This window comes from Geotrypetes seraphini, chromosome 11 (assembly GCF_902459505.1).
Source record: "Geotrypetes seraphini chromosome 11, aGeoSer1.1, whole genome shotgun sequence".
Taxonomy (NCBI): Eukaryota; Metazoa; Chordata; class Amphibia; order Gymnophiona; family Dermophiidae; genus Geotrypetes; species Geotrypetes seraphini.
The window spans coordinates 138866424-138880080 of record NC_047094.1 but is presented as its reverse complement, the minus strand read 5'-3'; the positions used below and the strand labels follow the sequence as shown (position 1 = coordinate 138880080).

At 43.7% G+C, this 13657-nt stretch overlaps 1 protein-coding gene across 1 annotated transcript in view; it reads right to left on the bottom strand.

The window, feature by feature from the left end:
- The window catches only part of LOC117368898 (protein MTSS 2-like), a 157311-nt gene that overhangs the window by 68488 nt on the left and 75166 nt on the right, over positions 1–13657 (bottom strand). Inside the window, exons 8-9 of the mRNA XM_033962642.1 lie at positions 13461–13568; positions 3981–4078 (exon numbers count right to left, since the gene is read on the bottom strand). Coding sequence (XP_033818533.1) covers positions 3981–4078; positions 13461–13568 — 206 coding nt within the window. The remainder of the gene's footprint in view (positions 1–3980; positions 4079–13460; positions 13569–13657) is intronic.

The window sequence follows — 13657 nt, the reverse complement described above, 5'->3', positions numbered from 1 at the left end:
TGGTCCAAATTTTGGGGAAGCATATTCCGATCTTGATGGAATGCTGTCTACTTAATATGCCTTTCCCAGGGTTTCTCCCCCAGGAACATCGTTTGGCTATTTTTGTGGTGACCCTAGCATGGGTGGCTTTGGCGGGCTGTTGGCGCTCAGCTAAGGTCCCGGAGAGAGAACACTTACTTAATCGTTTAGATACTATTCAATTGATATGTAAATTAACTGCTATGTGCCGGATGCGCATGGAACCCTATCGAAAAGTATGGTCTGGCTATGTCACTTGGAGGTCTTCCTCACTCCACATGAGACTAGAATTGGATTAGGAGGGAGGGGGGTTGGGATGTGGTGGGGGTTTTGTGGGGGCTACTTCGAGGGTTGGGTTGTTGCACCATGGGAAGGTTACTAGTCATGGTCATGATTTTTTTTTTTTTTTTGCGTGCTGATCTTTGTATATATCTAGAGGATATGTGTCTAGACGAGGTGTCATGACGTCTGGTTTTGTGTGATTTGTGCTGTTTTGATGGTGTTTCATCTTGTTTTTTATGCTTAATACTAACAATTATGGGAAAAAAAAAAAAAGACATACGAGGAGAGAATGGAGCCCTGAATATGTATACCTTAGAGCAGTGGTATCAAACTCAAACCCTTTCCAGGGCCACATTTTGGATTTGTAGGTGCTTGGAGGGCCTCAGAAAAAAAATAGTTAATGTCTTATTAAAGAAATGACAATTTTGCATGAGGTACAACTCTTCATAGTTTATACATCTTTCCTTTTGGATAAGTCTTAATAATAATATTGTAATTTATAGCTAAAGAGACATATGATCAAGAAACTTTTATTTTACTTTTATGATTATGATAAACATACTGAGGGCCTCAAAATAGTACCTGGCGGGCCGCAAGTTTAAGACCACTGCCTTAGAGGAAAGGAGGGACAGGGGAGATATGATTCAGATGTTCAAATACTTGAAAGGTATTAATGTAGAAAAAAAATATTTTCCAGAGAAAGGAAAATGGTAAAACCAGAGGACATAATTTGAGGTTGAGGGGTGGGACACTCAAGAGCAATGTAAGGAAATTCTTCTTTATAGAGAGGGTGATGGATACCTGGAATGTGCTCCTGAGAGAGGTGGTGGAGATGAAAATGGTGACGGAGTTCAAAAAAGCGTGGGATGAACACAGAGGATCTAGAATCAGAAAATAATAGTAAATATTGAAGAACTAAGGCCAGTACTGGGCAGACTTGCACGGTCTGTGTCTGTATAAGGCAGTTTGGTGGAGGATGGGCTGGGGAGGACTTCAATGGCTGGGAGGGTGTAGATGGACTGGAGTGAGCTTTGAGTCGGAGACTTCAGTAGTTGGAACCTAAGAACAGTACTGGGCAGAGCTTTGGATTCTTGCCCAGAAATAGCTAAGAAGTACCCTAGTAGAAAAAAAAACCCAAATTTTTAGATTGCATCAGGTTGGGCAGACTGGATGGACCATTCGGGTCTTTATCTGATGTCATCTATTATGTTACTATGTATGTTGCTTGTCCTAGGATAACAATTTTTTTGTTTTAGTTTGGCTTATTTTTAAAAACAGGTGTCTATTTGCCATAATTTATTGCAAAATATTTTACATGAGCACTAACACACAGGAACAGGGGAAGACACCCACTAGTTGCCTCAGGTACAGGGAAGACAAGGCCATTTAAGGGCTGGGTCAAGAACTGGTTGAGTGAAAGGCAACAGAGGGTAGTGATCAATAGAGATCGCTCTGAGGAAAGGGATGTTACCAGTGGTGTGCCTCAAGGTTCTGTTCTTGTGCCTGTTCTTTTTAACGTTTTTATAAATGATATTGCTGAAGGACTGTCAGGTAAGATTTGCTTCTCTGCGGATGATACAAAAATTTGCAATAGAGTAGACACCCAGGATGGTGTGAATAACATGAAGCTTGAACAATGGTCTAAAATTTGGCAGCTAAAATTTAATGCTAAGAAATGCAAGGTCATGCATTTGGGCTGCAAAAACCCAAGGGAACGGTTCAGATTAGGGGATGAAGAACTTATGTACACGATAGAAGAGCAGGACTTGGGTGTGATTGTATGTGATGATCTTAAGGTGGCCAAACAGGTTGAAAAGGTGACGGTGAAAGCTAGAAGGATGCTAGGGTGCTTAGGAAAAGGTATGGCCAGTAGGAAAAAGGAGATATTGATGCCCCTGTATAAGACTTTGGTGAGACCTCATTTAGAATGTTGTGTACAATTCTGGAGGCCACACCTTCAAAAAGATATAAAAAGGAAGGAGTCGGTCAAGAGGAAGGCTACTAAAATGGTGCGTGGTCTTCGTCATAAGAAAATTTGATAAATAAATAAAATAGGGGGAAAAAAAAGACATATGGGAACAGACTTAAAGATCTCAATCTGTATACTTTGGAGGAAAGGCAGGAGAGGGGAAATATGATAGACACGTTTAAATACCTACATGATATAAATGCCACGAGTTGAGTCTCTAATTTGAAAGGAAGTTCTGGGAATGAGAGGGCATAGGATGATAGGCTGCGGAGTAATCTAAGGAAATACTTTTTTACAGAAAGGGTGGTAGATGCATGGAACAGCCTGCCGGAAGAGGTGGTGGAGACAGACTATCTGAATTCAAGAAGGGCCTGGGATAGGCACGTAGGATCTCTCGGAGAGAGAAAGCGATAATGGTTACTATGGATGGTCAGACTAGATGGGCCATTTGGCCTTTATCTGCCATCATGTTTCTATGTTTATATTGACTACCTCTTAGAGCGGTGAACTGCCATGTTCCTGCCGTAAACTATCTGCCGCAAGTTGCCTCCCTTCCCACCCCTCCCGGCCAGCGCTCACAAGTGCAATTGTAGCCCCCCTCCCATGGGTCCAACAGCCCTCGCACCTTCCCTTCTCTGGCTCCCCGTTCACCAGCAGCAAAACAAAACAAAAAACCACCACAAACCCGCGACTCTCCTAGGTCAGCTCCTTCTTGCTTCCCGGGACAGGCCTACCAGCCAATTAGAAGCTTCCTGCATGCAGCGCTGCTCCAGGAACCTTCTTGCCACTAGGTAAGTGTAGATGTTCCACTGGTGATTTTTTGTTTTTCAGTGTCCCCCCCCCCCCTGAGGAAATTGTGAAAAGGCGAAACTCGAGTCGGGGGACCGGCTCGGAGGGCATAGCACATAGGAATACACTCATTTAAAGCATGAAATCACAGTCAAATACTGCCCCATTCAGCATACAAGTAATGCTTTTCAAGTGATAATTAAAACAAAGAATCTAGATTGTGGCGGTAGGACCAGATGATGCTATGATGGTCCATGACAACCAGTGCTGGTGAACTTTATGTTTCACATTATTTTTGAGGTTGTGGGTCTGAGCACATCACTTTCATGTAATAAGTAATTTATATATTATAGCTAAGATAATTTATTCAATTATTTAAAGAGGTTCTGTGTTAAAGATAGAAGAAAGGATGTCTAGTGACATAAGAACATAAGAAGTTGCCTCCGCTGGGGCAGACCAGAGGTCCATCCTGCCCAGCGGTCCGCTCCCGCGGCGGCCCATCAGGCCCACTGCCTGACTTCTGCATGCTGACAGCAGAGTCCAACGGAAAAATATCTATTGAGTCATCTACTAGTATGTCCAATGTCATCCAGTGGAGAAACCAAATCCAGCTTATATACTCAGTCTAATTCTCTTGTCATCCAACTGAAAAAAAATAAGGCATCATGAACTCATGTATGAGGCTTTAAAAGGATGGAGCTCATGCATCTCAAGCAATTTAACTTAATAAAAGTATGTTTATGGGAAATTGAAAATTCATAGATATTACCTGATGCCAGCAATGTAACAATCCTAGATGATTGCACCTTAAAACACTTATCCAAATTTCATGGCTTCATGAAAAACTCAGCCACATATGTCTTACTCACTTCAAGAAGCTTCAAGCAGTTCACAGAAGCTCTTTAGCTTTCTTTTTAGGTACCTGTTTATGCTGGCCTTGCGGGAGAGGGTGCTGCAAGGGGACGAAGGTGGGGTGTGGTACGTGAAGTTGTAATCTGAACTTTTCAAGTCATGAATCACCTGAAAAATGAGAGAAAAAAAAAGAGGAACAAAGCAGGGAGACAAAAGATGCACAATTTTTTTTTTAAGGAGTATAGAACTATCCTAGGAGTTCAGGATGATGTAATATCTAATACAGTAATTACAGAAAGGGTCAATAAAAGAAATAAAATTCACAAAATTGTTCTTGAAAAGAAATGGAAAACTGAGTTTCTTATCATTTTCTTTCCTATAGTCCCAAAGGATTAGTCCATACTTGTGGGCTGTGCTATCTATGAGCAGACAGAGTAATTTAGAACTTTGCCACCTAAGACCGCTGTGCATTAGGTTCCATTCAGTATTTGGATTAATTGAGAAAAATGAGAACGTCTGCCTCTATTAAATTTTTATTAATTTTGAACAAATACCACAAACCCTGTGCCTAAGAAAAAATAAAAATCAACCCCCCAACAAAGCAAAAAGCGAGATCTGGACTAATCCCTCAGAACAAAAGGAAATTAGGATCACCAAAAAAAAAACCCAAACAAACACAAAACTTATAGCCTGCTTAAAACCTAGGTAGGTTCCATAAATACTTAATAAAACATTTCAAAAGACAAGAACTCCTCAACTTTAGGGAAGCAATAAAAAAAAGCATACCTCTTCACCTAACTCCCCCACCCATGACCAATGGATTACAACGAAATGGATTTTGGTACTAGATCCTGGGTATGTGTCACATTAGGATAAAAACTTGTATTGAAAGATTTTCCACTGTAACTAAGACAAATTTAACCTGTAAACTGTACAATGTGTGTATTGGTATTGGACCCCTAGTATGCATCAAATCATCAAATTAGAATAAAAACTTGTACTATAAGCTTGGACTGTAATTAAGGCATAACTGCATATTATGTATGTTTAACCTGTAATCTGTTCTGTGCTCTTTGGGGGAAAGGATAGAAAATTAATCAACTGATTAATTTAATTAAATTTCAAACACATTAATACCTAAAATTTTGCATATCACCAACCCACACAATATAGCAGTTACTTACCATAACATGTATTATCTGGGGACAGCAGGCAGATATTCTCACATGTGAGTGACGTCATCCACATAGCCCCGGTATGGACAGCTTTAAAAGTGCACCCCACTTTAAGAACTTAAAATTCACGAACCCGAATATCTGCCTGCTGTCCCTGGATAACACCTGTTATGGTAAATAACTGTGCTTTATCCCAGGACAAGCAGGCAACATCTCACCTGTGAGACTTCCCTAGCTTACTAGAATGGGATGGAGGGAGTGTTGGCCATTAAGGAAATAAATTTTACAAGACTGCTTGGCCAAAGTGAACTTCCCGTCTGGAATTAAATTCCAGACAGCAGAGAGATGTGAATATATGAACTGAGTACCAAGTAGCAACTGTATCAATTCATCAATAGGAGTTGAGTGTAGGAAAGCAACTGAAGTTGCCATAGTTCAGACTTTGTGGGCTGTGACAACTCCCAGTTGCAGCCCAGTCTGAGCATAAGAAAAAGTGATACAAACCACTAACCATGTAGATATAGTTCTCTGGATACAGGACATCCCAATGTATTAGGATTAAAGGAGACAAAAAGATGAGAAGATGCTCTATGTGGCTGAATTCTCTGTAAGCAGGAAGCAAAGGTTTGAGTTGAGAGTATGAAAAGCCATTTCTCCAGAATTAGAATGAGGCTTAGGAAAGATCACTGGAAGTATGGTAGATCGATTTAGATGACATTCTGTGACTACTTTTGGAAGGAACTTCGGATAGGTGCGAAGCACAACTTTGTCATGATGAAACATTAAACGGTGGATCCGCCAGCAGTGTTTGAAATTCACATTCTTCAAACAGAAGTAAGAGATAAGAAAAAAAAAATCACCGTCCAAGTGAGGTATTTCAGGTAAGCTGAAGACATTGGTTCAAAAGGAGACTTCATAAGGGAGAACAACATTTAGAGCGCAAACTACTGGAGGTGATTTGACCTTGAAAAAGTCAGTTAATGAATCTGCACACAACAGGATGAGCAGTTAGAGGTCTACCATCATCTGAGCTGTGAAAGGCATTGATAGCACCGAGATGAACTCGAATCGAAGTGGTCTTGAGGCCTAAAATTGGATAAATGTAGAAGAAATTCAATATTGCAGATATAGACAATGAAAAGTACACCAAGTGGAAAACCGTCTCCATTTCTGTTGGTAACACTGCTGCATAGACGGTTTTCATGACGCTTCTAAGGTAAGTCTGACAGGATGAGAAAGATGGAAACTGCTTTGTTTATAAAAGCGGTATATCAAGTCCTAAATAAACTTGAAACCCAAAAGGTACGAAGCTGTCAGGTGTAAAGCCTGTAGATCAGATATATCCGTGACTGAGTTAGAAGAGATGGAAAAGTCTGAAGAGGCATTGGTTCCATGATGCTGAGGTAGAAGGGAGAACCAAGGATGTCTGGGCCACCAAGGGGCCATCAGAATTATGGTGGCCAATTCCTCCTTGAGCTTGACAAGCATCTCGAAGTTGAGAGGGATTAGAGGAAACGCATAAAGAAACTTGTCTGTCCAATCCAAAAGAAACGCATCCAGTTCCAGGCATTGGGGAGAATATTGCCTAGAGCAAAATTGAGGCAACTTGTGATTGTGGGGGGATGCAACAGGTCTATCTGAGGAGTCCCCCCCCCCCCCAAGAGAGAATATGTGATGCAGAACTGCAGAGTTAAGCATTCATATGATCCTCCCAGAGCTTTAAGATCTGCCTCTCAACATACTCTCTGTCCCCTCACTAAACATTATCGGTACCCGCTGTGCCTCCAACTTCTGTCACGGCACCCTCGACCTGGAACTCCCCTCCCATTATATATCAGAGCAGAACAAAATATAGATAAATTCAAGGGTAGTTTAAAATGCTTCCTTTTTAAAGATGCCTACGAGTAATTTATCCTTTCTGCTATCTTATCTCTTTACCCCCTCCTCCTTCCCCCTTGTTTTTACCTTTGTTTTCTTTTCTTTACAAAATTGTAGTTCTCCCTCCTTTCCTCTTGTTTTGCTGGCCTTCCCTATGTCGAGTTTGTTTGGTCTTCTTTAGGTCTTGTCTGTTATTTAGTGTTAGTACCTCTTTTATGTGTTATTTTAATGTACAACACTTCAAATTTTATGATTAGCGTTTAATCAAATTTTAATAAACCATGAAACAATCTACTTGTGTGGCTGAAGAAACCTACTGAATCCGTCTGCGAGAGAATTCTGCTTCTCTTGAATGCATACTGCTTTCAAAAATATATTGTGAGCAATCACTTCTGGGCCTATTGACAAAAAAGAAGAGAACCTGTGCCTCCTCGCTTGTTTATGTAATATATTGAAACCTAAATAATTTGAAAAATTTATACAGTGGTGCCTCACACAACGAACTTAATCCGTTCCAGGAGCAAGTTTGTTATGTGAAACGTTCGTTGTGTGAAACGCGTTTTCCCATAACAATACATGTTAAAAAAAATAATTCGTTCTGTAGCATAAAATATGCTAAGATGACATAAAAAAAGATAAATTTTTGGTTATTATTTTTATTTAGATACATCTAAAAACATAATTGTTTTTTAAAACAACACACATTTTTTAAATTTAAAGACAGACTAAGTAGAGTCTAATTTTACAGTGAGAGGGCAGAGTCTCAGCGGCAAAAACTGGGACTTAACTGTTCATTTTTTTTTTTTTTTCTACCGTGTTTCCCCGATGATAAGGCAGGGCCATCAAATAAGACAGCCCCCCCTTTTTAGAAAAAAATGTAAAATAAGGCACCCCCCCGCAAATAAGCCACCCACCGATACCTGCGCTTACCCGAATCGGGTGGTATGGTGGGTGACTCCGTGTAGTCCCTGGCACCCCCGACACGATCGGGGCAAGAGGGAGCTCAAGCCCTCTTGCCCCCCCCGACTCCCCGACACGATCGGGGCAAGAGGGAGCTCAAGCCCTCTTGCCCCCCCGACTCCCCGACACGATCGGGGCAAGAGGGAGCTCAAGCCCTCTTGCCCCCCCGACTCCCCGACACAATCGGGGCAAGAGGGAGCTCAAGCCCTCTTGCCCCCCCGACTCCCCGACACGATCGGGGCAAAAGGGAGCTCAAGCCCTCTTGCCCCCCCGACTCCCCGACACGATCGGGGCAAAAGGGAGCCCAAGCCCTCTTGCCCCGCCGATTCCCCAACTCCCCGACAATATCGGGCCAGGAGGGAGCCCAAGTCCTCCTGGCCACGGCGACCCCCTAACCCCACCCTGCACTACATTACGGGCAGGAGGGATCCCAGGCCCTCCTGCCCTCGACGCAAACCCCCCTCCCCCCAACGACCGCCCCCCCCAAGAACCTCCGACCGCCCCCCCAGCCGACCCGCGACCCCCCTGGCCGACCCCCACGACACCCCCAACCCCCTCCCCCGTACCTTTCTGTAGTTGGTCGGACAGACGGGAGCCAAACCCGCCTGTCCGGCAGGCAGCCATCGACGGAATGAGGCCGGATTGGCCCATCCGTCCCAAAGCTCCGCCTACTGGTGGGGCCTAAGGCGCCTGGGCCAATCAGAATAGGCCCGGGAGCCTTAGGTCCCTCCTGGGGGCAGGGCCTGAGGCACATGGTCGGGTTGGGCCCATGTGCCTCAGGCCCCGCCCCCAGGAGGGACCTAAGGCTCCCGGGCCTATTCTGATTGGCCCAGGCGCCTTAGGCCCCACCAGTAGGCGGAGCTTTGGGACGGATGGGCCAATCCGGCCTCATTCCGTCGTTGGCTGCCTGCCGGACAGGCGGGCTTGGCTCCCGTCTGTCCGGCCAACTACAGAAAGGTACGGGGAAGGGGGTTGGGGGTGTCGTAGGGGTCGGCCAGGGGGGTCGCGGGTCGGCTGGGGGGGCGGTCGGAGGTTCTTGGGGGGGGCGGTCGTTGGGGGGAGGGGTGGGTTTGCGTCGAGGGCAGGAGGGCCTGGGATCCCTCCTGCCCGTAATGTAGTGCAGGGTGGGGTTAGGGGGTCGCCGTGGCCAGGAGGACTTGGGCTCCCTCCTGGCCCGATATTGTCGGGGAGTTGGGGAATCGGCGGGGCAAGAGGGCTTGGGCTCCCTTTTGCCCCGATCGGGTCGGGGAGTCGGGGGGGCAAGAGGGCTTGAGCTCCCTTTTGCCCCGATCGTGTCGGGGAGTCGGGGGGCAAGAGGGCTTGAGCTCCCTCTTGCCCCGATCGTGTCGGGGAGTCGGGGGGGGGCAAGAGGGCTTGAGCTCCCTCTTGCCCCGATCGTGTCGGGGAGTCGGGGGGGCAAGAGGGAACCAGGCGGAGAGAGGGCAGTTAAGCGCAGTGCCTGCGCGGAAGGATGCAGCTCGGGCGACTTCGTTGTGTGAAACGAAGTTCGTTGTACGGATCAAGACATAAAGTTCATTGTGCGCAGCGTTCGCTGTGCGAGGCGGCGTCCGTTATGCGAGGCACCACTGTAAATAAATATAAAAAAAAAAAAAAGAAACCTGAACGTCCATGGGGATTAGGATGTAGTTAGTCACAATGTGCTAAAATGTTTCAAAAGCATCGTAGATCACTTTGAGTTCCAAAAGATTTAGATAGAAAAAACGGTTCTAGTAGACCAGCAACGAGTGCAAAAGCCATTCAGATAAACCCCGCAAGCGTAAGACGATGAGATGTGTGGAACAAAAAAACCCTGGAAAGCAAGGAAAAGCAGAGATTGTCAAAGTGTAATGTGTTGAGACAATGGATCAAGAACTTGAGACCACTGACATGCAATACAGTCTATTGAGAAGTCTTGAGACGAAGTCTCGTAAATGGAGTAACATGCACCGTGGAAGCCATGTAACCCAGGAGTACCATCAGATGTGTGGCCAAGATTGATGGGAGAAGATAAGTCTGATCGCAATGCTGAATCAAATTTTGCTGTCTTTGCTGAGGGAGAAACGCTCTGAGATAAATGGTATATAGCAGAGCTCCGATAAATTGCAGATTTTGAGATGGTTGAAGTTGAGATTTGGGAAAAATGATTTTGAATCCTAACTGCTGAAAGAAGAGAATTGTGAACTGAGTCACTGCGAGAACCTATTGCAAGATTGGATCACTGATGAGCCAATCGTCCAGACAGGGAAAACCTGGAGACCCTGCATCTAACGCTGCTGCCACTACAACCAGGCACTTAATGAATACTTTGGAAGAGGATGCAAGGCCAAAAGGCAGGACTCTTTATTGATAATAGTGCTGCACTATCTGAAATCCGAGTAATTTCCAGAAGGTCAGATGTACTGGAATACGAGAAGAAACTTCTTTTCAGATCTAGAGAGCATAGCCAGTTGTTGCGATCTAAGAGGGAATATAAAGTTATCAGAGGCAACATATGAAATGTACCCCCCCAGGTGGAAATTTGTTCAGTCCCCTGAGGTCTAAAATCGGCCATAGACCTCCCTTCCCTTTTGGGATGAGGAAATACATGAAGTAAAAACCCCAGTTCCTCTGCAGGGGTGAAACTTTTCTTTGAGGAGAAGAAAAGATAGCATTTCCCAATGAAGAAGAGAATTATTGAAAAGAGACTCTCTTGGAGGATGATTTGAAGTGATTAAGTAAAGAGAAAGTCATTCTCAAAAAACCTTTTTTTTTTTTTATTAAAGATATAGAGTGGCCACCTCCTCCCCTACAACCACATACAAACCTCCGGGCTTCTGGAATCAAAAGGAAGATGGAGTAAAAGTTGTCAACCATAGTACATGTTGAAGATACAAAGACATGTAGAAAGTGTAATTAAGTGTTTAATAGCATTGTCCATTGAACGGCCTTAGCGTCCCGGAGGCAATGAGGCATGAACTCTGGTAGGAAAACATTTTCTGAGGGTCGATTCCACCAATAATGAATGATGTGGAAATTGTGGAGTATCAAATCCTGCAGTAGAGAAAATTCTATAAAGCGAATTCATCTTCCCCAGAGCAGCCTTGACAGATAAAGGCATCTCCCAATTTTTGGAAAGGATCTGTTTAAACATTTCATGCAATGGCAATTTGAAGAGCTCTTTGGAAGGCCCATTAAAGTTCAATATATTTTGAAATTCAGCATTTAATGAAGCATAAGTCTCCACTGAAACAGATAAATCTTTGCACAACTGGTTAATGTAAGCAGCAAAGGAGACTTCTTCAGGTAAGTGCTGCATCAACAGACTCAGAGAAGGAAAAACTACACTCTGAGTTAGACTTCAAATCAGAGAAAACTTCTAGGAAAAAATGTGTAGAAGCAGCCCTGCGACATTTTCGGTACTGGTCTAATAAAGAGGCAGAAGAGGATTGATGAACTTCCCGATGCCTCTTTAAAAGAGGAGGTCGCTGGAAGGAGGGAGGAATTCTGATGTCTTGGTCTGGAATGCCTCACAGACGAGGACTTACGACCTGAAGTAGCAGCTCGAAGTCTCAAAGGAGAGCATCATTGAGAAGTAGAACATCGATGCAAAGAACCATGCCTGGAGGAAGAACGGCGTCGAGAGACAGAACTATGACGCCTCATAGAAAATCCCTGAGCAGTATTCCGATGCTCCAATGGATCGGTGGTACCAGTACCTTGATGCCTCACAGTGGTTTGTTCAGTTTGGGCTGGTACCAAGGGAGCTGACTGTAGGAGATGCATGCAGTGCGACTTAAAAACAGTGGCAATTTCCCTGTGAAAGAACTCTTATAGAGTTTCTCCCAGAAAGAGTGCACCAGTACCGTCAGTGCAGCAGGTTGTTTCAGTATGGGTGCCTTGGTAAAGTACACACAACCTTATAGGAGAAACAACCTGAAGATCAGCAGAACAATGATGTCTTTTGGCCTGCATCAAGAGACTCGATGTCATCGAGGCCTGTGACAGTTGCTGAGCTGTATGCACCAGTACTTTCGGTGCAGCAGGTTGTCTTGGAGAGGGTGACCTCTATGAGGATGCACACCTAGGAAGAGAGCCAGATCCTTAGATCAATGGCGTCAATGTGGCGTCAATGTGTGATCTGCATCAAGAGACTCGATGCTGTAGAGAACTTGCGACGCTTGCTGGAAAGAGGATGTCTCGGTAACCGGCTTCCCTGATGCTAGAAGATTTCCCGATGTCGATGCAAGAGTTTTCAATGGCGATGGCTCTGAAGTTTTTCCAATGTCTGGAGCAGAGCCGGAATGGAGCAGAACCGTAGTGGAATACGACAGGTTTTAATGTAACACTTTTGCAAAGTGAACACTTAATACAAGGTTCAATTTGGTGATCAGGGCCCAAACACTGAAGACACCAATTATGGGGGTCTGTTATCAAAATAGGCCTCTGGCACCTACAGCACTTTTTAAACCCCATCGTAGGTTTCGACATAGGAAAAATCTCATCGGCAAGATTAAACTCAATGGTGAATGAAACCCCACCAAGGGAAAGAACCTCAAGGCTGAAGAACAAGGTTCTAGAAAAATAAAATAAATATTTTTACTATCTTTTTAAAAAAAAAGAAATTAGAATAAAGGATAACACCAGAACTGGAACAAACAATGTAAAAGAAACGTGAAGCAGGAAGGTAACACCGACTGAACGGAGTCCAGTCAAGAGAGACTTCTTCACTCCGCAGAAAAAGAACTGAAGTTCCATGAGCCGGCATTGGGCGGGTAGGCACTCACAAAGTTTCTTAAAATTTAAAGTGACAGTTCATTTTTCATACTGTCCGTACTGGACTCCGTGGATGATATCACCCATATGTGAGACTATGCTGCCTGTTTATCCTAGGATAATATAGAATATTCCAGAATAGCCTGGAGTTTTCAGTCAATAACCTACCAGGCATGAAACCACTTTGATCACAGTGAATGAAAGATGGAAGAATAGTACTTAATTGGATAGCCAAAATTTTTTCCATAAATTGTAGCAACATTAATTAGGGAACTAAAGCCTATAATTTTAAATTTTTGTGTGATCTGTGTCATTTTCAGGAGAAAAATTGTGGACTCTAGAAATGAACCTTTACTAAGATTACTCAAGGGTAAGTTTAGGTGGTATTATATCAGTGTGTCCTTAATGGAATTCTATACTAAACCCATCATTACCAGGAGCTTTACCTTTTGTGATTACCTGTCATTTATTTATATCCTGTCCTCCCAGAAGAGCTCAGAATAGGTTACAAGTTTACTTATATAATGAAGAATATAATTTTCATACAGTAGTACAGTCAATGATGTTATCCAGATTAGATTAGTGTAATGCACTATACCTTGGTATAGCAAAGACAAAATGTAAGGCATTTCAAGTGGTACAAAATGCTGCAGTCCAGCTTGTTATGGAAGCATCAAAGCATGTGCACATTACACCAACTTTAAAACAGTTACATTGGTTGCCTACAGAACAAGATCATTGCCTAGTGCCCATTCAAACACAAACTAAGGCAGTGCAGGACTAACCTGTTCACTTGTTGGAGGCAATATGTTTGGTTCTGCAGTCATATTTGTAAGGTCCTCCAGAATGGTTTGTAAATGTGTTATTTCTCCTAGCATCCCAATCTCTTCATCCTAGAATAACAAACATTTCAAAAATTAAAATTTCACTCCTTTTGAGGTAGAAAACTGTTCACAATGCAGCTAGAAACAGATCAAAAATA